We start from the raw sequence: 25975 nt of genomic DNA on the forward strand, positions 1-25975 counted from the left end.
ATGATAACAGTTGGTGTTGGTTTGGCCGCTGGTCGGGCGGTTTTGGTTCGGCTTGGCTTGGGTTGCTTACTTGACCTACAGTAGCCTAGTCGTTCCCTGTGGAGTGAAGGAGTCCTGCGTAATTTCGTCTGGTTGGTCCAGATTCCAAGACGATCTTGCCCGTGATTCTAAAGACCCTGGAACGGCTTAGCCGCCCGGCGGTTTCGGTGGTTTCGTCTGAGCTGGATCCAGTCTAGCGCCCAACGTGTTCAAGGCCGGCCTCATTTATGGCACCGCTGATTGGCTGGCGGATCCTGACGGACGGCCTCAGGTTTCTGCCTGGATCTGCTGGATTTTTGGACATGTCCCGCGGGCCTTGTCTATCTCCGACTTTACACCTCTTGTCTGAGACTCTGAGTGTTATTACTGGTCCGGAGTCGGTTCTGAAGCACGGCCGGGGAAATCTAAAACAAACACTGAATATCCCCCATGTGGTGATTCCCGTTGTCAATCCCCATGGGACCTCCTCGAACAACAACCCTCCTCTTCCCGGAATAGGCCGTCGGCTCTTTGATCATCCGGGCCTCTATGGCCTCTGTTCCTGCAGCATCGGTCTTCTCTTTGCCACTCACGCCATGGCAACAACCCTCTAGTGTGCGCGTGGCTCAGTATGAACCTAGGAAACGCAAGAAGGATCTTGGTGACTGGGGTGACGACGATAACGATGTCGACGGAGACACAACCGATGCTGCATCGGAGGCAGCTCTTCCAGGTCCGTCACTCACTTTGTCCCCGGATGAAGCTCATCAATATCGCATTGCTGGCCTTTCCTTCGACCAAGAATTACCAGGGGGAAATTTCCCGCATGCCCCGGTGAAGGATCCACCAACTCGCTACCAGACACGGAATCAGGTTCTGAAAGAATTGACCTCCCTATCATCTCCAATCTATCCTCCCCAGTCTGCGGCTCATCAGGGAAACCTTCGTCTACAGCATCTGGCCGTGCTGTCTTCCATTCTCCACCGTTGTCTCCTTCAGAAAGACTTCATCCGAGCAGGAAGAGCGTGGGGGTTGATTCTCCGCGAAGAGGTTGGGGGTACTCCAGTTGACGTTCGCGCTGAAGGAAGATGGGGAATCGGGGCGGAAATTTTGCTCCGACGTGGCCGTCAAATCTCGGACATGACATCTGACAATATGCAGGAGCGTGATGCAGGACAGTCTGCAGCACCGTCTTCTACATTACTTTTCACGATGGAAGGATTTGAAAATGCCAAACAGTACTATGAAAGGCTCATTATTCAGCACCCGTATCGAAAAGCTGCTCCCGATGCCATTAGTTCTTTACATTTCTACCCTGCCATGTTTGGACTCTGGATATACGTCACGCAAGAGGAAAGCAATGTTTCTCGGCAAAGGATCTGGGATACTCATGGTGCTATTCCTGACGACAACTCGGAGGATGAAGATACTGCGGCCGAGCTGCAAGGTCGCGCTAGCTCCAGGCAGAAAACAAATGCGATGATTGCCGGTGTTAGGAAGAGCGAGCTGGACCAAGCACAAAAGATCGCTGCCAGGATGGATGAGATTCTCGGGTCCCCTCCATATTCTGATTCTCCGGAGTTGCTGGAGATTCGAGGAATGGTGTCACTCTGGATAGCTGATCTTTTTGTCTCTTCATTACCTTATAAGCAGGAGGATGGATATATGAGTGATTCCGATTTTGATGACGGCAGCTCGGAATCCGCAGACGATCTTCAAGATTCACTCCAGGAACGGCGGGAACGCCGGCTTGCGATCGAGAGGAAAGAGTCCGAGGTGCAGAAATCTCAGGATTATTTTGCGAAAGCCAAACAGCGTGGCAAGGGGGTTACCTCTACTTTGGGAGACTTGCATATTGATGATGATGCTTCATTTGGGTATATAGATTGATTTGAGCGAGGGGATATACATATCTTGTTTGAGGTTACATGAATAAATCTACTCCAATAGTCATTGTACCAGTCACTCTTGGGATCCTTTTTGGCGCTGAATTATTCGTCCGTAAATACCGCATGACTTGTCAATTTACCCCTGATTTTGACCTCAATATTGAGAAAACAGGGGAACTGGCAGCGATTGATGCCCATCCTCCCACGTGACCTCGTGGATGCCTCGCGTGCCTGAAGATTCAACGCGTTGCCAAATTCGACATCCTCTCGGCGCCAGCAATTCGGGGAACTCAGAACCATGACTGGAACCACCCGTCCTAGATAACAAATGTAATTCACATGTCAATCAGAATCGGTCCAGCATACACCACAGTTCTACCCCCTGCTGTTGTTTGTTGAAATCTTCCTTTTCGTCTCCTCACCCCGCTCCGACTCGGGTAACCATGGGAGTGGGCGATTATGTGCATGCAAAAGAGGCTGGCCACCCTCGACCACGCACAAATGATGTCTCAACCCAGTCCCGGCAAGCTCTAGCTGCACAAGCAAGGGTTGAAGTCCCTCCGATAAATCTGGTGGCGCCGGTGCCCCTGCCAGTCAACAAATCAATCCCTTTGGAGCATTATGGAGCAGCGTCTTTTCCCGAGCAGATGCCTCAGGCGCCCGCGGAAAATGCCGTGCATAGAGACATGTTCGACACCGACGTGGAAGGCATCGAGGATTCCACCATTGCGGCGACAAGTGTCATCGGAGCAGAGGATGTCCCAGTCCAATACCAATTACGACCCGCCACGATTCCCCAGTATCAAGCAGCGCCGGTGGAGGAGAGGCCGCTGCACCCGTCTCGACTGCCACGCCGTGCATACGATGGCAAGTGGTACGAGAATCTCGGGGACAAAGCTATGAAATCGGCCGGATTTGATTCAGAAGACGCCGATGACGCAAGCCAACTGACCTCTATGGCTGGAGATGATGAACGATCTGATACGACCGAGGACGGAAACTATGCCAGCAGATACAGATCATCGACCGAGGAGCCTCTAAGCAAGCGCCTGCAGAACTTCTGGACTGCTAGCAGAAGATCCTATCAGAATCCTGAACCCATCGCATACCCAGAGCCATCGAAAGGTCCTCCTCCCAATCAATCAACATCCGATGTCCTAATGACTAGTCAAGTTCTACCCAACAGAAAAGTCACACTCCAACGCAGCATGACCGCAACTCCACGGACGCGCTTCAGCCCACCCAAGCCGTCTCTCCTCGAGCAGTTGGACCTAACCCCTACGCGGCGAGCCTCTGGGCCTCGCCCACAACCCGGCAAGGAGACCGGGATCACCAGCACCACCAACCATCGCGAGAGCGAAGACGATAGCCACTTATTCGGGAACGGACATGGACGACGCGACAGTCTACCACCACTAAGCGCCTTCGACATGACCAACATCGACGATCTGGACGACGATGATGACCCAATCAACGACCCATTCGCGCGACGCGGCTCCGTCCAACGCATCATCCCCTCCCCCAAACCCCAATCCAAGAAAAGACGAGCCATCGAATCAGACTATCCCACAGACGTACTACGCCAGAAATCATTCAATGACCTCCAATCAGAACCCTTCGATCAGACACCAGCCGCAGCACCCGCCGAAACCAAGACCACTACTGTCTCCAACTCCACCCCAGGACCCAAAGCCACGCCAGAAGACAAAATGTCTTTTCTTCTCAACTCAACCGACCAAGGCCTCCGGGACTTCTTCTCTACCCTCTCAATCGACACTTGGGAAGACTATGGTGACCTCTTAATCGACCAATTCAGCGACGCCCTCTCCAAAATGAAAGATCTGCGCCACGCTCGGCGGAAAACCGCCACGATGTTCGAGGCCGAGATCCGCCGCAGAAATGAAGTCGTTGAGGAACAATCCGCTGATCTGTCGCGGAAATTCGAAGAGATGCGAAGCGGAGGTACGGAGGTTCTCCGTGGCCGTACTCCTTGAACCTCTTATTATAAGAGAATGGCTTTGAACGTCATGCATATTTTTCTAAGATTATGTATACATGATCTGCATCACCCTCTCTGTTTACGAATCCCATAATTGTTACTTCTTTCTCAGATATAATTTCTCATATATTGTGTTGAAATTGTGCCTGTCTGTATCTGTTCGTTCTTGTTCGAGTTTTCAGAGTTACGAAATAGAGCTTACGTGAGGATGACCAAATGATGCCAGTGTTGTTTGTATTTGCCAATAAGTCGTTATATTGACTCCTGTTACTTTGTGTTCTTCTCAAATCCCTCTGTTAGCAATTGTCACTATACCCCCGCCGAATTCATTGTTTGAAAAAAACTGCATTTGATTAAGTACTAGCACTGCTAGCGATGCCTTTCGACCCAATGGCTGAAAATGCAAGACATGAACCTGAACACTAAACACTGAACACCAGCAGTGATCTACAAATTCAATGGTAAAATGAAGAACGAGCGGTAAATCGCCACGGAAATACGGCAAACAGGAGGGGGTAGTATGAACAACCATGTGGGAATCATGTGCCTTGAAGAAAGAAAAGCGAAGCTTCAACTCAGGCAGAGCTTTGTTTGGACAGTGCTGCAGCAATGCGCTTGTAGTCCTCTAGCAAAACAGATACGTCTCCGATTGTGAGCTCGCTGGCGTTTTGCATTTGGAGGAAACGGTGAATAGGCGGGTCAACCCGCTCGACCCGCTCAACCCGGGGCGGGGCAGTGGGCACATTCGAAGACGATGCCTCGCGCGAGAGGATCGAGGCTCTGATTCTCTCGGTAGGAGTGTTCGGAGACGGCATGGGCCCAGGGGTGTCAGGAGTGCCTGGAGCGGCACGTCCAAAGTTCCTGATCATGCCGGGAATGTGATTGAGCGGGTTGAGAGTGTTCCCGAAATTCCGCATCGATTCCAGTGGCGTAGTAGCCAGCGATGCCGTGCTTGCCGGGGAAACCTGGGACTCTTCTTTCTGCGGGCCCTGAGAAATCGTGGTTTTCCTGGAGCTGCCTTGGGTCCTAACGCTGTCCACACTCCGATCACGTGGAGTTCTCTGGCCACTAACCAGCCCTAGAAAAGTATCCTCTGCTTTGGATCCGATGCGCCTCAATGGAGGCCGATCGGCGGGACGAGCCTCTCTGGCCGAGTTCTCGTCTTGGCTCAGATTGTTCCCAGTAGATATGGGGTTCGTAACCAGACGTCGAGCGTCTGCCAACGTCTTCGGTAAGACCGGATCGTTTCCGTCTTTGGCAGGGAACTGGTTGGACTGCAGCTCTTTAAGGCGGCCAAACAGGAAATTAAAACTGGTGTCCAGGGACGCCCCAATGTTCTTGAGTCCCTGGTCTGCGGTGTTACGGACAGCATCATTAGCAGCCCCGAGTACCTTTGCAGGCGGCTGGAAAAGATTGTTCAGCCGCCGTTGTTGAGTGCTTGCTGACGACTGAGGTCGGGGCAGACTGCCAGAGGCGTCTTGCCCAACTGGTTTCGATAGTTCAGGCGAGGCTGTCACTGGTGTAACCGACGATACTGCTGCTTCCTTGGAGGCGTTAGGGGACTGGAGAGAATCATTCCTCCCAGCCGAAGTCGAATTATCATTGGCTGCCTTAGTCTGGCCCTCAAAGGCTTCCTCCCCGCGGAGTTCAGAGAGGTCTACATTTTCGAGAAAGCTAATAGCCGCTTCAAGGTTAGTCAAGCAATATGCGGTTTCACCGTCTATTTTACTAGACGACCTAAACCGCTGGATGAAGAAGAGATTGCTAATGATGTTGATCCCCTCAGGAGGACAGGTGACGAGCGAATAGATCAGAGTAGGCAGGATTTCATCAGCAGAGGAAGAAGACGGCAGCAATTTAGTCAAGGCGTCAACTATTGCCTTGTGTGCGGCGGCAAGCTGTTGGAGTTTGCCTAGAGGATACTTGTCATCGTTCATTTTCGCCAGGCATTCTCGTGCAGCAGAAAGACATTCATCTGCTGCTTTCTGCTTCTCTTCATCGATTGCACTGATGTCGAGATCAACACCGAGATCCTTTAAGTTAATGCCAACTAGGGAGAGCGCCGCTGTCTTGGAGCGCAGCTTCTCGTCTCGGATTTCATCCAGAGTGCTATTATGCCTCCATATTTTGTCGTAGATAGTCTCACAAGCTCTCCGTTCCACGGCTTCTTCTAAAGCAACACGTTTGGAAGCAAGATGCTTACGTGCAATCCTCTTCTCCGTGACCTCCGACGCTGTCAACATTTGACGGCCATCTGAGCCTTTGTTACTAGACTTTCCCTGCGTGGCACGGAATGGAGAAGGATCGCGGTTTATTCGAGACGCCAGAGCAGAGATATGAGTGGCTATGTGGGATTCCGCTCGAACGTAGAATTCTTGGAAGCGACTCGAAACTCTTTCGATCGTGGGGGGAGAGGAGTGTACCTTGGCAGTAAGCGAGTGGACAAATCTACCCGCGATAATGTTAGCAGCCCGTTAACGAGCATTTAGGAGAGGAGGGGTAGGACTGTACCTGTCTGTCATACTTGCGAGCTCAATCGGTAGCTCCTCCGTGTGACCCTGACTGCCCCGTGAAAGCACCGAGATCTCTTCAGCCTGCTGCCCATCGTCGCCCAAGTCGGAAGAGCCTGGTTTCTCGAACAGGTCGGGGCTTTCAACCCGTTCCTCATCAGATGTCGACAAGGATAACGGAAGGGCCTCGGCATCTACCAGTTCAGGTATTGCCACAGACTGAACGGTCTTGGCTCTGGAGCGAACGAAAGGGCTCGTATCGGGCGAGTCCATTCTTGGGAACGAGCGGGCCGTGTGTAGGCGCGGCTTCCCAGCGCCATTATCCGGAGCATTGGTGGACATGATTGTATTGATGAAGAAGTAGGTATGAATCAGTCCGACAGTAAGTTGGCGTTTGAAGTCCAGGTGACCGACGCATGCAGATCAAGTATGTATGGGCCCAATGCGTATACTGCATAAATGACACCTGGAACTTCGGTCCGGAAACCCCCAACCAAATGGACAGGGTCAGGGTGAGCGGGCAAGAACAAGGTCTGGTGGAATTAGTTGTTCGAGCCAAGCATGGTGAACGACACCTCGCAGGCCAGGCTTCGCAAAGCGGCAAGAGTCCACTATCGGAGGACCGGATCGAGAGGTAGTCAACAATTGGCACTAACTCGGAATGCAATGATGCGCAGCGGGCGGAGTAAGCCTCGGAGAAACCAGTGTCACACGCCGATCACGTGCGGGAGGCCTACTAATCACTTGATGCGTCATTCACCGCCTGGCCGATAAGTGATCATTGCCCTGCTGGGGGTGGTGACAAGACTCTCTCCTCCATCGCCTTTTGCTCTCAGCATCATCCCTGCATCTGCTTTCATCACACTATCACTATGGAGAGCCGGGCTAAGAAGCGCTCCTGGCGCGACACAAGGCTTTCCCACCTGCTATGGTCGGTGACACTGCTTCCAGGCCTCGTCTCCGCTTATCAGCCTGAGCCTGTATACTTCGGATCCCGACAATCGTCGCCCTTTCTTCCTCCCCAGATCCCGCTGGCCGATCATCCCTCGCTCTCCGGCACTCATGAGTTCGTAAGTAGGCCCCATGTCTACTCAACCGCGATCCTACTGACCGTTACGACAGACACTTCGCCACATCTTTCACCGAGGAACTTACCAGGACCCTGAGCTCCACCGGAGGCTAGATATCACACCCGAAACTCGCCTTCGGGCCGCTTCAGACGATGGCGTTAAGTTCGATACACCGCTGGTTGCCTCGTCCCGCCCACTTATGATCGAACGACTTGCAGATCGGCGTCTTTCAATAATTGAGCAACATCTAATGGCTGCAAGGTCGGGATCGGTAGCTGCGCTGTCCCCATCCGACTGGGTCCTAGATACACTCGCCGGGCCGAATGTCACAGAGAAGGAGACAGTTCTCGCGTTAGCAAAAATGACTGCAAATGACTATATCGAAGAGCCGGGTACGGGTGATTGGCAGGATATCCGTGATCGATTCAACCATTCAGGAAGCTTTGGGTGGCAAGACGACGGGCTCCGAGGTCATGTATACGCCGACCAGACGAATACTACAGTCGTTATTTCCCTCAAAGGGACATCTCCGGCCCTGTTTGATGGCGAAGGCACCACTACCAATGATAAAATCAACGACAATCTCTTATTCAGTTGCTGTTGTGGTCAGGGAGGCTCGTATCTCTGGCGGCAAGTGTGTGACTGCCAAACCACCCTATACAATGCGAACCTGACCTGCATTATCGAGGCCGTGCAAGAAGAGAACCGATATTATCGCGCTTCGATCGATCTATATACCAACATCACCGCGTTGTATCCAGACGCAAATATTTGGCTGGCTGGCCACTCTCTAGGGGGGGCTGTGGCCAGCTTACTGGGTCTGACCTTTGGAGTGCCAGCCGTTACTTTCGAGGCTGTTCCGGAGGCACTGCCCGCATCTCGTTTGGGCCTTCCAAGTCCAGAGTCGCGTAAGTATACCGGATCCTACCATTTCGGGCACACTGCGGATCCTGTATACATGGGGACGTGCAACGGAGTCAGTTCCGTTTGTACATGGGGCGGGTATGCAATGGAATCTGCATGCCATACCGGCCAAATGTGCGTTTATGACACCGTCGAGGATAAGGGTTGGCGTGTTGGACTTGATAAACACCGTATCAACTATGTCATCGCAAACGTCCTTGCTAGCTACGACGATGTGCCTCCCTGTGCACCTGAAGAGGAATGTTACGATTGCGAGCTGTGGAAGTTTTTCCGCAGTAATGGCTCTGAGATTACTACTACTACCTCGGCCACTTCTACGTCCACCTCCACCAGCAGCACCAGCAGAACATCAACCTGCAAGACTCCGGGATGGTGGGGTTGTCTAGACAAGACCACAACTACGGAGCCAACCTCCACCTCAACGTCTATATCAACGACGTCCACATCGACATGCAAGACCCCAGGGTGGTTCGGTTGCAAAGACCCAACAACTACGTCTGATATCACATTTGTGCGGCCAACAATCACTACAACAGAACCACCCAAGACCACTAGCTCCTGCAAACATCCCGGGTGGTTTGGCTGTCGTGACCCCACTACCACCGCTGCTCCAACTCCCCCGCCGGTAGTTGACTTCTAGTTGACATCTAGAGTTTTGAGCTGTTATACTATCTTACATTTACCAACATACGACTATACGGGCAGTCGGTCATATCTGAGCGGGCGTACTTGTGCGACTGGTGTTCTTGCTTTACAGTTGTTATTGTGTTCTTTCTGTCTTGGATACAATCGTTTGGGAAATCAGCATACATTGGATGGAGCATTTTTGAAATCAATATATAACACAAACTGTTTGGATTGGGTTTTGGTACAAGAGGGGACAAGACGGTCTCAGAGAGAGCAAGAAAGAAAGACATGGGCTTCTTTTCAAAGCCATCAATGGTCAAGGGTGCACGGAACAAACTACAGCACGTGCTTAGAGACGAGGTGCAAAGAAGTACAAGTGTCTGAAATCCCTCGCACCTACTTACTTACTAGCTCAAGAAGCAACTTCAATGCATGGCCAGAAACCACCATTATTAATTCGATTCATATCAATCCAATCCGTTATCCCACTAAAGGAATCTCCATATACCCTACACTCCAAAAAAGCATGAAACACGATTCCTACATACTTCCTTGTGCTCTAAACCTTTTTCTATATCCTCCTCCCTCGCAGACCAAAAATACCGCGGCAAAACACACCAAAAGCTATAACAATCCACCAATCTAATACCGATAATACACATCCTCTCTCTTACCCATCCTTACAATACATCCCAGGCCCACGCCATCAGATCTCTACTATTGTTGATACCTCAATGCAACACTCGCACATTTCAACTCCGAAAGCCTAGAGACAAAGTTCACATCACATTGCCCTCTTTCTTAATGGTACCAGTAGGCTTAAGCCCCTCGTATACCAGGCTCAGAGATAGTAAGTAGCTAGGATCCTGCCTATTCGCAAAAGAACTCCAGAACAACCTGCCATTGTTGGAGTGTGAATCATGTATTCTGTGTTATCTGTGGATATAGTCCATGATCACGTAATTGGGGTGTCGACACCATTAGATAAGTCTAGTAGATCGGTCAGGGGATATGTGCCAAGATGGTAGATACGGCAGAGTAAACTTGATGTGTTCAATGTTTCGATAGTTGGGTGTTGTCATAGAGTTGGTCATACTACTAGACAATTGGGGACCGGGCCTCTGCTCGGTTACATATCTGTGAGGAATACCAACGGTGAGTTACAAGTCATGGCAAAGAAAATCAGTGTACGGAGTAGCCATCTTTGTATTGCTGATCATCTAGGGTACGTTCAATATATCCAAGGCAAGCATGCAAAATGCAGTCAATTCGAGATAGGTATCATATCTTTTTAATCATCATTTATGCTGGTCATGCCCGCCAATCAAGGCACAAAGCTAAGGAAGCACTTGGGTAATGGCTGATTTACAGACGAGCGGTGTTGTTGGCCTTGGCCTCCGTGGCCTTCTCAATACGAGCGCCAAGGTCGGCATTGACACGACGGAACATGCCGTAGGTAGCCTTGCGCACACGCTCGTGGGCAGCACTCAAATGGGAAGAGACATTGTGAACGAAATTGTTCTGCTGGCCGGGCTGACGGCCCAGAACCTGCCAGAGACCATTGGCCTGGACATAATCGTCATCGGTAACAGGCAGTTGCTCGACAACAACAGAGCCGGACCACTTCTCGTGTTCCTGGCTGGCCTTAACGGGCTGGTAGCGGATAGGGCGGAACGTGGAGGGATAGTTGGGGTTGGCACCGTAGTTGCCGTGCACGTTCATGTAGCCATCACGGTGCGTGGGGTTGAAGGAGCGCAGCGGGCAGTTGACGGGGATTTGCTCGTAGTTACCGCTCAGACGGTGGCGGTGGGTATCGGGGTAGGAGAAGAGGCGGGACTGCAGCACGGGGTCGGCCGAAGGCTCCACACCAGGGACCATGTGTGAGGGGGAGAACGCAGCCTGCTCAACCTCCGCAAAGTAGTTCTCAGGATTCTTGTTTAGGGTGAGTTTGCCGAAGCGGCGAAGAGGCACCTCACTCTGAGGCCAGACCTTGGTCAGGTCAAAGATGTTCCAGCGGAACTTCTCGGCCTGCTCGGGGCTCAGAACCTGGACATAGCAGGTCCAGGAGGGATTTTCGCCCCGCGCAATTGCGTTAAACAGGTCCTGGGTGTGCCAGTCGGGGTTCTCAGCCGCCAGGCGAGTGGCCTCCTCGTTGTTAAAGGTCTTGTTGCCCTGGTCGGTCTTGAGATGGATCTGAACGTAGTTGAAGGTGCCATCGGGCTTGATCCACTTGTAGGTGTGGCCTGAGTAGCCGTTCATGTGGCGGTAGGAGTAAGGAGTACCACGGTCACTGAAAAGGTGCATGATCTGATGGACAGCCTCCTGGTGAGTGGAAAGGTAGTCCCAGAACATGGTAGCATCCTTGAGGTTGGTCTGGGGGTTGCGCTTCTGGGTGTGAATGAAGATGGGGAACTTGGCAGGGTCACGAAGGAAGAAGACCGGGGTGTTGTTGAAGACCCAGTCCCAGTTGCCCTCCTCGGTGTAGAACTTGATGGCGAAGCCACGGGGATCACGGGCACTATCCGCGGAGCCCTTCTCACCACCGACAGTGGAGAAACGAGTGAACAGCTTGGTCTTCTTGCCAATGCCCTTGAGCATGTCGATGACGGTGATGTCGCTGATGTCGTCGGTGACCTCGAACTCACCAAAGGCGCCAGCACCCTTGGCATGGACGACACGCTCCGGAATTCTCTCTCTGTCAAAGTGTGCAAGCAAATCGATCAGGTGGAAATCCTGGAGCAGAAGGGGCCCGTTTTTGCCAACGCGCTGAGCGGCCTGGGGGTCCATAACCTGGGGTGTATCAATCAGTCTTCGTCTACCCTTCCGGAACCTAACAAACGCCTTTCAAACGTACTGGACAGCCATTGGAGGTAGTGTAGATGGGGGTCTCATTGTAGCGGTAGGTCTCTGTAGGTAGGGACGGATGTTAGTTTCTATTTCTACTATAAACGTGTGGAGAAGCACAAGCCAAACCGGTAAGACTTACTAGGTTGATCGTCCTTGCCCATGGTGACGGTATGTGAAGTGGTTGAATCCGAAAAGGTTGGTAGGAAGAGAAGTGGAGCGAAGATGGAGACAAGCTACGGAGTAGAAGGTAAATGCGGGGTTTAAGTAAGGACGGGGGATGTCAGTCCGTCGATGGAACGATGGAGTCCTTGGACGCTGTGCGGGGAAGAAGGGGCGCCGGAGCTAGAATGGTAGGGATGAGAAATAACCGCAGCAATGTAGGCGACGATGCCAGGGAAGAAGGGATTATAAAGATTTGAAGGCCGGTGGCTCGTCGCCGAGGGACGCGAATGAGGAACCCCGTCCAGCCCCAGCCAATCGAGACCCACGGGAAAGTCAACGCAGGGGTTCCACGGAACCGCCTGCCTCCATCATTCCCGCGGCTCTAAACGAGGTACCTCTTCCAGGTGCCAGCCAAGATCACTTGAAGCCATATCTTTGATACTTTAGGACTGCATCCAAGAGACCAGATCGCTTCTACTACAGCAGTCTACAGCAAAAATGACCCATTAGAGCGAGATTTTTAAGTTACAGAAACGCAACAAACAAAATACAGCAAAGGAGCTATCCGATACGCTAGTTACCCCGCACATTGCATCCAGCTCGAGCAGAGATGCCCGCCAATCAGTGCCCATCCAATGTCAAAACCCCATCCAGTGAGGAGATCCGGTATGGCTCATAACGACGTGGAGGAGGTCACCGAATGACTCGTTAGCTGGCATGATTTACGGATTATACCTAACGGGTCACCACGGAGGCGAGCACTGAAACGGCCCGAGGTGGACATGGAAAGCACCCGACTGTTTGCGACAATCCACGCTAAAGTTCCCAGGTGAGTCCATCCGCTATCGTACCTCTGACAATCGATCTTAGTCAGTGGACCAGGCCAGACAGCCGGCCCTGCAGGCGACAAGTCGTCTGGACCTGCCAGTTCCGCGATCGTCATCTCGTCAATACTAATACAGCCTTGGCGGAAGTGTTGCCTGTTTCGGGAAATGGCTAACGGCGGTGATTCGGTGTCGCGCATACCGTGTGGCTGAATTCCGCAATAGGAAGGCGATGCTCAATGACTTTCTGGATCGAGTCTCGATGGCACTCTGATACCACCACTGAAGGATTGTTTGTTCTCCGTTACCTAATACAGATGCTTAATGAGATCTAATCGTTCAAGATAGGTATGTGACCACGGCGGACAGGTGAAACTAGCTATCGCGATACAGCGATCTCCACGCTCACCAGAGGGCAATGTTATCTGATTGCATACGGAGGACTTCCGCCCGATGTGTTGTCCATATATGACGGTACAATGTCCATACTCCACACACAGCTACCTACCAGACGCAAGTCTCAGGCGTCGGGTGCAGCAAGCGTAAGCGTGGATCAGTTACCGCAATGAACAACCGATCTCAATCCACCACCCCATGATTCCCAGGGATTACGAAGCACTCTCACGCCGGAGGGTTCCCCGCGGAAATCTCCGGCCTCCGAAGCGGAGCGAGACTCTCCTAGTGGAATGGGAATCCGAGCGGCAGAGGTTCGGAACGTCTTCCGCTCGGTTCCGATCGCCGCTAAGACCGGTTTCTTGCTTGATACTTCAAGAATTTTCACATTGCCAATCTGACATGAAGACACTGTTCGAATAGATACAGCCGAATGATCAATAAACGTCGTGTCATACCCGATGGAACGAGCAAAGAATAACATCCACAAGCATTTGCATTACAAAACCATATTCCATCAAGTCATAACCCAAGTGGAACTTGCCATCACCCTTACTTTTGCTGAGAGTTTCCGCCCGACCTGTCTCCGTTGATGCTGCTCAGAAGATCTCCTGTCGACTGTCCGACGCCTCTCGTTGTGTTTCCCAAGCCCTCGGTGGCCCCGCCAACGGTCTTTCCCAGACCCTGGGTGACTCCTCCAACAGTCTGACCTAGTCCGCCCACAGTGTTGCCGACGGTGTCTCCAAGACCGCCCACGGTCTTTCCTAGGGTATCGCCGAGACCTCCAATGAGGTTGGCTGTATACTTACATTAGCAATGACTGGGAAATGGCAGCGTGGTTTATCGGGAGTTGGTACCCAGAGGTGCGAGGACTTAGGACGCGCTCAACTAGATAAGCCAGAGTATAGACGAAGGGGACGCGCAGAATCATCAAAGGTAGGTGCAAGGGTCTGTCGACACTTACGGTTGTTGTTGTTGTTATCGTTTCCAGAAGACATAGTTTCGAAATGGTGCAGTTAAGGTATCTTCAACGGTGTGTTTGAAGGGATGGGGCTGCTGTCTGCAAGCGAGACTATGTGACACTCGATCAGGTCAACGTTGCGATATGAACTTGAATAACAGTCAACATTGAGATAAGTTGTTCTTTTTATATACAAGGTACAGCGTTCAAGGTCGTCGCCACGGGGCGCTTCCATCCCGCTATGATATCATCGCGCTCCGAAACCAAGTCGGCTGCACAACCGGCAGCCAATGGATTCGGGTTAACGAGGATCTGAGAACGGCACCGGATGATACCCTTCAGCATGATGATGAAATAGGGTTCTGGGTGTTATGGCAGTGGCTTGCTGTCCCCTATTTTGCGATGCTGGCTAATGTGCCTATTGGCCCCTTGAGCGTCCGAATACGTAGAAAATACGCGGGTCAAATATTAACCAACCCGTGAAGATATTGCAAAGGCGAGGACCGCGGGTTGAAGATCAAGGGAGCGCATCATACGTCATGGGGTATTTCTGTCTGTAGCATGAGTGCCATGTGGTAGGCCTCCATAGAGAAGGAGATGGGTGACTAACCTGAACAGTAGAGGTATCCATCTACCATGTGTGATATACTGATGAACTGAAAGTTTTGCTTACTAGGGCCTACATATAAACTTGAATCCCGATATAATACTCTGACGGACTAAGAGCAGTAGGCAGACTAGTACAGGGGCTGGTCACTTTAGAACTTCTGCAAGCACTTCGGGCTTATGCTTTACATGTCTTGAGTTGGCCACTCGGCAGCGTGAGTAACAAGACATGGGGGATGGGAAGATGAACTAAACGGCCGAATCATCGTTTCAGCGAAGAGGAAATGTGCATTGTATCGCCCAGCTGATGGGGAGTGCCGTGAGAATTATATGTGAGAGATGAATCGAGCATATACGCACTACACTGGGTACATCCAATCAGGTACTGCGTCTCCCAGACATAGATAGCCGGTCGGCTACCGCTTAGAACATGGCCAATAAACAAAATCAACTAAGCAACACCATCCTTCACTACCTTAAACGTATACGCGTTGGTTTGACATCGTGTAAGATTTTGGGATGTCCACAAGATACGAGAAGCAAGTCATCCACTGGAAATGGAGCCGCGTATATAGGCCACTGTGCTCCGACCAGTCAGCCCCTTTTTAGCCGGAAGACGAACATAAAACTAGGTTATGACGCTGCAGCAACCTGGCTGGCGATCTGCATATACGCCATGTGCTCAACGGTGTGAAATCGGTTGGCTATTGGGTGTTCAGGGTGGTCTGAATCGAGGGAAATCCTTTCGTCGCCCAGGTGCAGGCATATACGCGCAACCGACGATGGCCGGCCGGGTCAAGCTTCGTGCACCCACCAGGCTTGGCCGGGAATGGGATAGAGAGCAGCCAGGGCTGCCAGAAAGGGGCGGCAGGCCGATCCTCCAGGATTAATCTTATCGGAGAATGTTGGCTTGCATGTCAGCCACGAGGCTCTTGCAGACGATGCATCAGATCGTGCATAATCGCCATGAGAAAGCAGCAACAGCCCACCATGTATGTGGCTAAACCATGAGTCCACAACCCACCAAAACTCAGTATACCGTAGAGTTTAACCTACCGGAAATTTCTTTTCTCTCCGATCTCTGACTGTGTCTCAAGCTCCCCTGCCATCGGGAATGCGACACCAATCAGGGAGCCGCGATCAGCTGGGCACCAGCCATCCTCCAGGCCCGGACTGTCCCTTTCCCCGCAAACCCCTCGTGTCGGTCCCGGGCGTAATTGCGCCTGGCTGACCTAGTCGGAGTTTATTCTGCTGGAGAATCCTGCCCATCCGTGTCTTTCACCTCAATTGAGTCAATTCAGGAGAATCATCCACACCCGGGAATCCGAGCCACCGACTAAGGAGGCGTCAACGGTCAAGAGTCGAAGACGCCAAACCGGTTCCTGCACGCGGTGGGGGCGGGCATGGCACCTAAACCTCAGCGAGCGCTCACCACCGCCGGCCCCGCCGCGGCCATAAAAATCTAACGATTGCCGTCCCACTGCCAATGCTATCCGGTGCGGAACGTCCCTGATTTTCCTCCTGCCCACTGCCCTGGACTGCCTGTCCCTTCCTCCCTCTCTCCTTTCCCCTCCACCTCCTTTTCAACCCTCCCTCACCTCCCCCGGGCCCTGCAATTGCTCGCCAGCATGGCTTCCTCCAAGGCTCCGGATGCCATTGCCCCGGTCGAGCAGCCGCCCTCGCCCACCATGGAGCGCCAGGACTCGTCCACCTCCTCGTCGGCCAAGATCATCCAGAATGCCAAAGCCGCCACGGATAAGGAGCAGAAGATGACCTTGCTGCAAGGCGTCAAGCTCTATCCCAAAGCCGTGGCATGGAGTATCCTTATCTCTACCTGCATCGTCATGGAAGGCTACGATATCAGTCTGGTTAACAACTTCTACGCGTTTCCCCAATTCAACCGGAAATATGGCGAGTTGACGGCGGATGGAGCATATCAGGTGCCAGCACGGGTAATGCCAACCCCCTTCCCATCCAATCCCTGATAATCCTTCCAGTTACACTCTCTCCGGCACGTAATTGAGTGATCGCGTGACATGGTGGCTGACACACGTCTTCTGTCCAGTGGCAATCGGGTTTGAGTAACGGAGCCTACGTCGGAGAAATTATTGGCCTTTTCATCAATGGGTGGGCCTCGGAACGCTTCGGATATCGCTATACCATCATGACCTGTCTCGTTTTGATCACCGCATGGACCGCCATCTTCTTCACCGCCCCTAACGTTCAGACCCTGCTGGCTGCGGAAATATTGGCCGGGATTCCCTGGGGTGTGTTTCAAACATTGACCATCACCTATGCCTCTGAGGTGTGCCCGGTTGCCCTGCGTGGGTACCTCACGACCTACGTCAATTTCTGTTGGGGGTTGGGGCAATTGATCGGCATCGGCGTGATCAAGGGCATGATCAATCGGGACGACCAATGGGCTTATCGAATCCCCTACGGACTGCAGTGGATATGGCCTTTGCCCCTGTTTATCGGCATCTCCCTCGCCCCGGAGTCCCCATGGTGGTTGGTGCGAAAGGGCAAGACTCAGCAAGCCAAGAAAGCTCTCCTGCGACTGACCAGTGTGAACCGGGAGACGGACTTCGACGCAGATGAGACCATCTCGATGATGGTGCATACGACGGCGCTGGAGAAGAAGATTACCAAGGGCGCCAGCTACCTGGACTGCTTCAAAGGCAGCGATTTGCGCCGGACCGAGATCGTCTGCATGGTCTGGGCCATCCAAAACCTGAGCGGCAATTCCTTCTCCAACTATTCGACCTACTTCCTGGAGCAGGCGGGCCTGAGCACGGACGACTCCTATGCCTTCGCCATGGGCCAGTACGGCATCAACATGGTCGGCGTGTTCGGGGCCTGGTTCCTTATGTCCTTGGGCCTGGGCCGGAGAACGCTCTACCTGTACGGTCTCTGCGGGCTGTGCGTCATGCTGCTCATCATGGGATTCCTTGGACTGGTGCCGAAGGAGCACAAAACACAGGCTGCCCTCGCCACAGGCAGCATGATGATCATCTGGGCGCTCTTCTACCAGCTGACCGTGGGAACGGTGGCCTATTCCCTGGTCGCCGAGATTTCCACCCGCCGCCTCCAAATCAAGACGGTCGTCCTCGGTCGCAACCTGTACAACATCGTCGCGATCATCTGCGGCGTCCTGACCCCGTACATGCTGAATCCGGGGGCCTGGAACTGGAGCAACTACGCCGGGTTCTTCTGGGGCGGAATCTGCTTCCTCTGCATTGTGTACACGTTCTTCCGGGTACCGGAGCCGAGCGGGCGATCCTTTGCGGAGCTCGATCTCCTGTTTGAGCGGGGGGTCAGCGCGCGCAAGTTCGCCCAAACCCAGGTGGATGTGTTCGACGAGACCATGGAGCATGGGGCAGTCGATCACTACCAGACGGAGAAGACGGCGACGGCGGATGTGGCGGCGGTCAAGAAAGAGCCCGCGCCGCAATGACCAAAATGTGCTACGCTTTCTTGTAATAATTTAATATCTTAATGTACATAGACACCACTAATCATGAATATGAGACGATTAATGATCGATCCGTTTTCATTCTAGGGACACTGCTGATAGGTAGGCGCTGCACAATCCTTTTGATGCTGACAAACGAACCATCACTTCCAGGTCCATCCAGCATTACACCCTCCCAGCCCTCCAAGGGCATCTACTCATTCGACCACTCGGGCTTTTTCTTCTCTGCAAACGCCGTCATCCCTGCACACCCATCAGCAAAAGTCAGAATAGGGAAATGAGAAGAAACCAGGCTTACCAATCTTCTGATCCTTGCTCCCAAACAGCCCATGGAACAGCCTCCTCTCAAACTCGACGCCCTCCTTCAACCCAATCTCATAGCTCTTATTCACGACCTCCTTGCCCGCGACCACCGCAACCCTCGAATAACTCGCAATTTTCTCGGCCGTCTGAACCGCCTTTTCCAGCACCTCGTCCTTCCCTCCCTCCACCACCCCCGCTGCAACCCCCCACTCGCCCGCCTCCTTTCCGCTAAAGTTCTGCCCTGTCAGAATCAGCTCCATCGCCTTACTCTTCCCCACGGCCTTGGTCAGACGCTGTGACCCGCCCGCCCCGGGGATAACTCCCAGCTTGATCTCAGGCTGTCCAAAAGTGGCGGTCGCAGTGCAGTAGATGATGTCGCACATGAGGGCGAGTTCGCAGCCACCGCCCAGAGCGTAGCCTGAGACAGCGGCGATGACGGGCTTGCGGATCGTGTTGGCGAGGTGGGACCAGGGCGCGATGAAGTTGTTGCTGTAGGCGGTTGAGAAGGTGAGAGGGGCCATTTCTTTGATGTCGGCGCCGGCTGGAGTGTTCATTTATTAGTGCTGTGTGGTTGGTGGTGGCTGAGGAAGAACGGTAAGGTACCTGCGAAGGCTTTCTCGCTGCCGGTGATGATGATTGCGCCGATGTCTTTGTCGGTGTCGTAGGTGGTTAGGGCATCGTTGAGCTCTTCGAAGAGGGGGCTGGAGAGCGCGTTTAAGGCCTTGGGACGGTTGAGAGTGACTGGATTTTACAGATTACTTGCTTAGCTTTTGATAGGGTTCCAAGGGGGATGGCAGGGTTGAGTACTTAGTCCTACGCCTGGCTTGGGAGTCGAGGTGAGGATGTGCTCGTATGCCGAGGTTGCGGTTGCGGAGAACGGACGTCCGCGGGCAAGGTACGAGGTTAGGGGGATGGCGGTGCGAGAGGAGACCAGACGGGAGCACTGGCGGGCGAACATGATGATATATATTATTATTATTATGCTTGGAGTAATGGGGGGAGTGGGCAGTCAATTGGGGGAGGAAGTGAGGAAGGGCTGGGGAGTCGGAGAGATAGTTGGACTTGGATGATGGGGATGATGGGAAGCTCCCCGCAAAGCTGCCGAGGAAAGTCCGGCGATAGCCGGGGGTGCCTGCACGCACGTGAGAGCTGAGTCAGCGGAAAAGCGGCCCCTGAGGCGCAGTCGCCATGACAGTGGCTGGAGCACCCAAAGGAGCCTAGCGGGCGCTGACCGGCAGTGGCCAGTTTTCCCGCGAGCAGCTGGTGTCCTTCCCATCATCGCTGAGCTGCAGTCTTGCTTCGTCGCATTCAGTCTGACTTTTGTCCGTGCTCACTGCTGTCTCTAGTCCGCTGCCCTATGCGCTGAGCCTGCTGAGGTCTTTTTGTCGGCTTCGTTCCATCTCCCCCAATCTCCTCTCCTCTCCTCCGCTGCCTGCTGGGCAATAGATAACAATCCGCTTTCACCATGGACGTTCCTGAGCCTGAGCAGACGCCTTTCACTGCCGTCACGGCGCAGACTTCGAAGCTGGCGAGAGTACGTTTATTGCCTATTTCCTCTATTTGCGATCATCTCAAATTCGCATCGCCAGCACAGCTGCACATGGCGCCCCAACGAATCCACGCAACCACGCTAATCTCCCTCAGCAATTCCAAACCTACCTCGACGCTTCCACTCCGTTCACGGCCTACCGCTGGACCAGCACCGTCGTTCTCCTCCTTGTCTTCTTCTTGAGGATCGTCGTCGCCCAGGGCTGGTACATCGGTACGACACTCCATTTCCTCCGCACCCTCCCCAACATTCAACCCACTCACTAATGCAATCCCAACAACAGTGGCTTACACCCTCGGCATCTACCTCCTCAACCTGTTCCTCCTCTTCCTGCAACCCAAGTTCGATCCCTCTCTCACCCAAGACGAGGGTCTGGAAGACGGCGACGCCGCCGCGCCCAGCCTGCCCACGAAACAAGACGACGAGTTCCGGCCCTTCATCCGCCGTCTCCCCGAATTCAAGTTCTGGTTCTCGGCTACCCGCGCCATCCTCATCGGTTTCATCTGCTCGTGGTTCTCGGTCTTTGATATCCCAGTGTTCTGGCCCGTGCTGGTGGTTTACTGGGTGATTCTGTTTGTGTTGACGAGTATGTCTACCTTATACCCGTAGTTTCAGGTCCTGGATGAAGGAAAGTTGGCTAATCTTGTTTCAAAAATAGTGCGCCGCCAGATCCAGCACATGATTAAGTACCGTTACGTGCCGTTCTCGTTCGGCAAGACGCGGTACGGCCGGTCATAAAGGAAGACCATTCCATCTATTTCCGCTGAGATAAGATGAGATGCGATTCGATGAGATGAAACGATGATGTGGTGTGATGATCGTCATGTCATGCATGGCTTTGTGCGCTGGCCGGCTAATTGGCTGGCCGGATCGTCCGCTTCCTGTCCCTGTCCCCTCTGTTATCCTCCATCCATCTGTATCCCAGAATGAATGCGGTACCAGGGTCATCATGGACAGGAACCGGACCCAACTACAACCCTTTAATTTCGATTTGATGATGACTTTGTTGCGTGTGACCTGACCTGACCTGAACTGACTTCATGAACCGGGATTTCAATATCCTCAATGTACAGAGATTAAGTCTATGCCGTTTATGCTGCTGTTGATTGATTGATTGATTCGTTTCTTGACTTGACTTTACTTCCCGGTGCTACTAGAGTTGGAACTTCGTGTGTAATCTACTGTGATGGTGAATAGATAAAAGTGCTCTACTTTAACCTAGGCATGGGGTGTAGGATAGGATAGGTATGACTTGGTTGTTATAAGGGTATGTGAGAAACCAACCTCATTGTCTGTAACCCTCGTGCGATCAGACTCAAAAGGATTAGTCGATCACAGAAGGGTATGATATGGTCCGGAGTAGTGCAATCTACCCGGTAGTTTAGATGGACTGTTATCATGCAAAGAACGATATAAGAAACCGAGCCAGAGCATGACTCGTTTTGTGACATAGATCTTGACCGTGCTCTACCTTACAATTACCAATACAACTACCAAAGCACATCTAGAGTATCAGAATTGGTTTGATTTATTTTCCTGTCTAAGACTTTTAACTATTTGCATCTATACTTCTCATCTAGATAGCATGTGTAGGTAGGATGTGTGCGGGTAAGTCTGTCTGAAGTGAATGATGAAACAATAGGGTAAGGGCGCTGGGTATGAAAGGTCATTCATCGAAAGAAACATAGGAAAAGAAAAAGGTACAAATGTCATATTGCCATTAAGGCCGTAATGTATCATCATCATCATCGATGAAGGATCAGCGGGGAGGAAGGAGTTAGTACTAAGCGTGGGGTCGAAGGCTTATATCTCGAGATGCTCGACACTGTTTCTCTTCGGGGTGGTGTTGTCCAACGAAAGAGCGGACATGGCGCGGCTGGGGGTTGGGCGTTCGTGTTCTTGGGTTTTGGTGCAGATCCAGGTTGAGGCGTACATGTTTACACTGGTCTCTCTGTTAGTATGATTTTGTTCTCGGGGTTGCATCGCTGTTGATAGGCTTACCGATCAATGCAGGTTCCGGGGAACCGGGAGCCAACACGCCGCGCGGTGAAGCCATTCTGCTCGAAATGGCGGATGTACCAGGGATCGATGCTCGCGGAACGCAGCAGTATGCGGCCGCCCATCTTCAGGGCGTGGTTGAGTTTCTGGGCTTGGATGGCGGCTTCACTGCCTTCGGGGTCGAACCAATCCATGGAGTCCATGACCTGTTTGATTAGTTTTGGCTTACTTGGGGGGTGCTAGTTGGGTGGGCTCACCACGGCGATGGTCAGGCTGCGCGGCGTGATACGCTTGATCACTTCGTTGATCTCGTCGGTGTGGATGCGCAGGCCATCGAAAGCTCCGGGGGAGGATAGCTTCACGTGGGCCTTGGGGGAGAGGTATGCAGGGTGGCATCTGTCGCCGTTAGCTTGGTTTATGGGAGCTCCTGTCGTCTCATCTTACCTTCTGGAAAACTGCCCCTGCAGACACAGGAAGTAAAAGTAGTTGTCGTTGCTGATCAGGGTGTCCTGGACCACAGGGTCCAAGGTATCCACCACATACTCCCAGATCGACTGGCCGCTGACATCCTTTGTCTGCTTCATGTCCTTGTTCAACCCGTTTCTCTTGAAGAAGTCGTCGATGATCATGTTGCGCTGGTTGCGGGGCACGCCTGCGGCCTTCCATGCAAACCATTCAGTTCCCACCACAGCCCAGTGGAGAGGCTTGCTCATCAGGACGGAGCGGATGCGCGGCCAGATCTTGCGCTGCTCGGCCAAGGTCTGAGCCTCACAGAGCTGTTGCACCTGACCCTGCAGACCAAACACTTTGAAGAGGTAGCGGACCATCTTGATGGCGTGGCGCGATCCGCCCGTCTCGTAGAGTCCCTTGCCGGAAGAAGAGGTGAAGACATGACTGTGCTCCAGCCAGTACTGGAAGGCTTGACTGGACAGGTGTGGGCTGAGTTTGGAAATGAGAAGGTTGCGGAATTCAGTGTGCTTTCCTTCACCGAAGATCTTCCACACATCACGGTGGCCCAGAGCCATGAAACTGGCCACCTTGAGCTCCAGCAGGTGGTTCTGGTTCGGGTTCAGGTCCACCGCATGTACCCGACGTGGGCTCTTCTGAAGGTAGTCGAGGATGTTGTCTCCGGCGCTTGTGATGGCCAGAATGACATCGTCACGCTTGATATCTAGCAGTCGATGATCGACGCGAGGATCTTCCCAGTTAAAGGCATAGATGTACTCATTTCCGAACTGCGTGTGCTTCGGAAGTAGGTCATTGTAGAAAATCCGATGGTGGTGGTTCTGGTAGAAGGAAGAGGGGAGGGGCAGGTTCGCGCTCAGGTTGACCACGGCAGACTCATAAGCCTTGGATTTGATCTCCTGCGTACTGTTTTCAACGGCGGTCTCCATCTCCTTGCGGTGGTTGGCAGGAGCGAGATACGGCGATTCCGTGAAAGAGGCGTTCAACTTCTCAATGGCCTCGCGGCCTGAGTAGGTGGTGGAATCCTTTTGGCAACCGACAAAGATGTAGTACGGAATGCCACCCAAAAGGTAGTTTCTTTCGCTGGCCGAGATGACAGTGCCAAACCGGTATTCTAGGTAGTCACGACGAGCTGCCTCTAGACTGACACGGTCCACATCGAACCAGGCCCGCCAGAAGACTCGACCAAGCCAGTTCACATGACGGTTGAAGGCGCCGCCGGTATAGTTACGTGAGGAGACATCGACAATGCTTTGAACTATTCAGGGTTAGAAGATGCCCGTCAATCCAATGTGAAAAGCATACCATAGAAGTCACAAACGCCGAGAATGCCGGAGGATTTCAAGAGCGCGGGAAGCGCGTCGATGACGCTGTAGTAGTCTGCCTTGTATAAGCATAATCCTCCAAGGTGCCACACAATATCGCAAACCTGGAATCATGGACAAGCTATAACTCATCGTCGCCAAGTCCGCACCGGCGCTGCCTCCGCTACGAGGATCGACCTTGTCATCATCTGGCAAGCGGAAAGTGCGGGCATCCTGGCAGACGACCCGGACGTTTTTCCATCCCAATCTTTCGAACCGTTGGCGGGCCACCTCACAGAGGGAGGGAGAAAAGTCGACCAGATATATGTGAGAGAAGAATTCCTGGACGGGAAGGAAGGCAGCCATGGCTTCGATGTTGTATCTGATTGTGATTAGGATGTCATCTCGGGGATGCTCGTCTCAGAGTACTCACCCAGTGCCTCCGCCAATCTGAGCTGTCAGTCAGGATTCAGACAATGCGATTCGGGTTATTGACTTACATCAACCCAGATGGCCTTGCCGGGCTGGAGCTCCTTGTTCTCGACCTTGTGTTTCAGCTGGGCTGCAGCCAGGCCCAGCATATCCTCTCGACCACACAAAAGGCGCTTGCGAGTGGCATCATACACACCAGCCTATACCCATTCATGTCAGCCAATGCCGCTGTTGAAACGGCATCTGGCTCGTCTTCCGACATACCTGAGTCTTGTAGAAACTCTCGAGCGCATCCTGCTGGCCATTGCCGTGCTTCTCGTGCGGCTTGAGGAAGGTCGCATAGATAAACTTCAGGTAGGTGAAAACACCGCGGTTGTAGTCAATCTTGCGCTTCTGCGATGACAGCATCAAGACCACTGCGACGAAGCCACAGACCAAAAAGGCGGTACCAGCAATATAGATATGGAGCCAGTCCACTGGGCCCCAGAAGGGCCCGGCAATACTGCTGAGCGACATGAGGGCACAAAGGGGGTTGAAGAAATTGAGACAGGGCCTCCTGTCAGAGCAAAGAGGGATGAGAGGCGAATATTCACCCCCCAGGATTGCGAGGAAGGGCAGCTTCTTGAATCAATTGCGCGTGCAGTGCCGACAGCCCGATGCGGAGAGAATTGGCCACAATCTTTGGGATGCACGCCCCACTCGAGGTCGCCCCTCTATCGCAAAGTAAGTTGGTTCCAAAACCTCGACCGTAGCGCGATGTCCTATCAGGGGGACACATGGCCCGGAGGTGATAAGGTGCATTGGTAGGAGGAGGAGGAAGGATCCCCGGGTGGCTCCCTGCTGGCCAGCTGGCACCGAATTGGAGGACGTGCTGGGCCCGACCTGCCGGCCAGAGTTGAAGAGAAGGGGATGTGCACTTGCCATCATGGAATTTGATGCGGGAAGTTCAAAGGTTACACACCTCCTGCATATACTTCGGGTGGGCCAATCAGGGCGTGCAGTGCCCGCACGCCTTGGGCAGCCCGAGCCACCCGGGGCCAATGAATCCCGCACGACAGCCCCAGGGACCAACATGCCCGGACCGATTGGTGGAGTCGGATCAACGGTCAGCTTCCTTTTAGGATGGACGATTCTCTTAATACCTTAAATAACTTTGGCAGCAATCCCTATGTGGACTGGTCTAGTGCAGTCACCGAGTTTCCCCTCTTTCTCTTTCATTAGTTCCTTTGACCTCCAGCTATATACCTTCTAGGGGTTACTGTAGTGACCATTATTTCTCTGAGACTGGCCCCTGTCTGGTATATTATAAGACAGCCGCAGTCAGCTGGAGTATCACAGTCCATTGATCAATTCTAAAGAACTCAAGTGCCCGAGAGCATCAATGGAGTATCCATGCAAGACCCATGAAATACCGCGCATTCACCCGATCCATGCACACCGTTGAATTTGCAAGAGATCCTGCCACCTTGATTCATGCTTCACATACCCCTCATGCAACCGCGACAGCCGAGGGATATTTCCAAACGTAAATATGTATTGTACAATTGCACTGGCTTTTATCTCCCCAGTCCATTGCTTTTACGATACTTCATCCTACAGTGTGTGTCCTTTCCCAAATCCGA

At 52.8% G+C, this 25975-nt stretch overlaps 9 protein-coding genes across 9 annotated transcripts; 4 read left to right on the top strand and 5 right to left on the bottom strand.

The window, feature by feature from the left end:
- Nucleotides 1-353: 353 nt before the first annotated feature.
- On the top strand, nucleotides 354-3901 carry BO80DRAFT_410790 (uncharacterized protein; the record flags this gene model as incomplete). Its single annotated transcript, XM_025717938.1, is given in 4 exon segments — nucleotides 354-852; nucleotides 892-1895; nucleotides 1915-1934; nucleotides 2358-3901. The coding sequence occupies 4 exon segments, from the start codon at nucleotides 568-570 to the stop codon at nucleotides 3899-3901; spliced, it is 2853 nt and encodes a 950-aa protein (XP_025573472.1). The 5' UTR covers nucleotides 354-567.
- A 268-nt stretch (nucleotides 3902-4169) lies between these two features.
- BO80DRAFT_385786 (VPS9 domain-containing protein) lies at nucleotides 4170-7072 on the bottom strand. The gene is made up of 2 exons (XM_025716996.1): nucleotides 6418-7072; nucleotides 4170-6354 (listed from the first exon to the last, which is right to left on the bottom strand). Exons 1-2 carry the CDS (start codon nucleotides 6756-6758, stop codon nucleotides 4482-4484), a joined length of 2214 nt encoding a protein of 737 aa, XP_025573473.1. The 5' UTR covers nucleotides 6759-7072; the 3' UTR covers nucleotides 4170-4481.
- A 135-nt stretch (nucleotides 7073-7207) lies between these two features.
- atg15 (triglyceride lipase ATG15) lies at nucleotides 7208-9064 on the top strand. The gene is made up of 2 exons (XM_025713675.1): nucleotides 7208-7486; nucleotides 7539-9064. Exons 1-2 carry the CDS (start codon nucleotides 7289-7291, stop codon nucleotides 9048-9050), a joined length of 1710 nt encoding a protein of 569 aa, XP_025573474.1. The 5' UTR covers nucleotides 7208-7288; the 3' UTR covers nucleotides 9051-9064.
- A 1160-nt stretch (nucleotides 9065-10224) lies between these two features.
- fgaCat (catalase easC) lies at nucleotides 10225-12272 on the bottom strand. Its single transcript, XM_025717939.1, has 3 exons — nucleotides 12024-12272; nucleotides 11892-11944; nucleotides 10225-11827 (listed from the first exon to the last, which is right to left on the bottom strand). Exons 1-3 carry the CDS (start codon nucleotides 12043-12045, stop codon nucleotides 10403-10405), a joined length of 1500 nt encoding a protein of 499 aa, XP_025573475.1. The 5' UTR covers nucleotides 12046-12272; the 3' UTR covers nucleotides 10225-10402.
- Nucleotides 12273-13628: 1356 nt separating this feature from the next.
- Nucleotides 13629-14261, bottom strand: BO80DRAFT_466339 (uncharacterized protein; the record flags this gene model as incomplete). The annotated part of the gene is made up of 2 exons (XM_025722778.1): nucleotides 13629-14060; nucleotides 14228-14261. 2 exons carry the CDS (start codon nucleotides 14259-14261, stop codon nucleotides 13816-13818), a joined length of 279 nt encoding a protein of 92 aa, XP_025573476.1. The 3' UTR covers nucleotides 13629-13815.
- Nucleotides 14262-16147: 1886 nt separating this feature from the next.
- BO80DRAFT_410801 (putative MFS alpha-glucoside transporter) lies at nucleotides 16148-18373 on the top strand. Its single transcript, XM_025717940.1, has 2 exons — nucleotides 16148-16782; nucleotides 16896-18373. The coding sequence occupies exons 1-2, from the start codon at nucleotides 16459-16461 to the stop codon at nucleotides 18282-18284; spliced, it is 1713 nt and encodes a 570-aa protein (XP_025573477.1). The 5' UTR covers nucleotides 16148-16458; the 3' UTR covers nucleotides 18285-18373.
- Nucleotides 18300-19660, bottom strand: echA (enoyl-CoA hydratase echA). The gene is made up of 4 exons (XM_025723915.1): nucleotides 19413-19660; nucleotides 19209-19346; nucleotides 18601-19146; nucleotides 18300-18545 (listed from the first exon to the last, which is right to left on the bottom strand). The coding sequence occupies exons 1-4, from the start codon at nucleotides 19561-19563 to the stop codon at nucleotides 18496-18498; spliced, it is 885 nt and encodes a 294-aa protein (XP_025573478.1). The 5' UTR covers nucleotides 19564-19660; the 3' UTR covers nucleotides 18300-18495.
- Nucleotides 19661-20070: 410 nt separating this feature from the next.
- On the top strand, nucleotides 20071-20892 carry BO80DRAFT_359964 (Rer1 family protein; the record flags this gene model as incomplete). Its single annotated transcript, XM_025715949.1, has 4 exons — nucleotides 20071-20139; nucleotides 20250-20367; nucleotides 20438-20740; nucleotides 20813-20892. 4 exons carry the CDS (start codon nucleotides 20071-20073, stop codon nucleotides 20890-20892), a joined length of 570 nt encoding a protein of 189 aa, XP_025573479.1.
- Nucleotides 20893-21957: 1065 nt separating this feature from the next.
- Nucleotides 21958-24869, bottom strand: BO80DRAFT_410809 (class I SAM-dependent methyltransferase; the record flags this gene model as incomplete). Its single annotated transcript, XM_025717941.1, has 9 exons — nucleotides 21958-22096; nucleotides 22156-22358; nucleotides 22410-22548; nucleotides 22597-23875; nucleotides 23923-23997; nucleotides 24047-24303; nucleotides 24355-24371; nucleotides 24422-24553; nucleotides 24618-24869. 9 exons carry the CDS (start codon nucleotides 24867-24869, stop codon nucleotides 21958-21960), a joined length of 2493 nt encoding a protein of 830 aa, XP_025573480.1.
- Nucleotides 24870-25975: the final 1106 nt, after the last annotated feature.

This window comes from Aspergillus ibericus, assembly GCF_003184845.1.
Source record: "Aspergillus ibericus CBS 121593 unplaced genomic scaffold BO80scaffold_30, whole genome shotgun sequence".
Lineage (NCBI taxonomy): Eukaryota > Fungi > Ascomycota > Eurotiomycetes > Eurotiales > Aspergillaceae > Aspergillus > Aspergillus ibericus.

Coding starts and splice junctions, on each gene's coding strand:
- BO80DRAFT_385786 (XM_025716996.1), bottom strand. CDS start 6,758: ATGTCCACCAATGCTCCGGATAATGGCGCTGGGAAGCCGCGCCTACAC. Junction 6,355..6,417: donor CTCGCAAGTATGACAGACAG/GTACAGTCCTAC, acceptor TATCGCGGGTAG/ATTTGTCCACTCGCTTACTG.
- atg15 (XM_025713675.1), top strand. CDS start 7,289: ATGGAGAGCCGGGCTAAGAAGCGCTCCTGGCGCGACACAAGGCTTTCC. Junction 7,487..7,538: donor TCTCCGGCACTCATGAGTTC/GTAAGTAGGCCC, acceptor CCGTTACGACAG/ACACTTCGCCACATCTTTCA.
- fgaCat (XM_025717939.1), bottom strand. CDS start 12,045: ATGGGCAAGGACGATCAACCTA. Junction 11,945..12,023: donor GGGCAAGGACGATCAACCTA/GTAAGTCTTACC, acceptor CCCTACCTACAG/AGACCTACCGCTACAATGAG. Junction 11,828..11,891: donor CTACCTCCAATGGCTGTCCA/GTACGTTTGAAA, acceptor GATACACCCCAG/GTTATGGACCCCCAGGCCGC.
- BO80DRAFT_410801 (XM_025717940.1), top strand. CDS start 16,459: ATGGCTTCCTCCAAGGCTCCGGATGCCATTGCCCCGGTCGAGCAGCCG. Junction 16,783..16,895: donor CATATCAGGTGCCAGCACGG/GTAATGCCAACC, acceptor TCTTCTGTCCAG/TGGCAATCGGGTTTGAGTAA.
- echA (XM_025723915.1), bottom strand. CDS start 19,563: ATGTTCGCCCGCCAGTGCTCCCGTCTGGTCTCCTCTCGCACCGCCATC. Junction 19,347..19,412: donor CAAGCCAGGCGTAGGACTAA/GTACTCAACCCT, acceptor TGTAAAATCCAG/TCACTCTCAACCGTCCCAAG. Junction 19,147..19,208: donor CAGCGAGAAAGCCTTCGCAG/GTACCTTACCGT, acceptor TGAACACTCCAG/CCGGCGCCGACATCAAAGAA.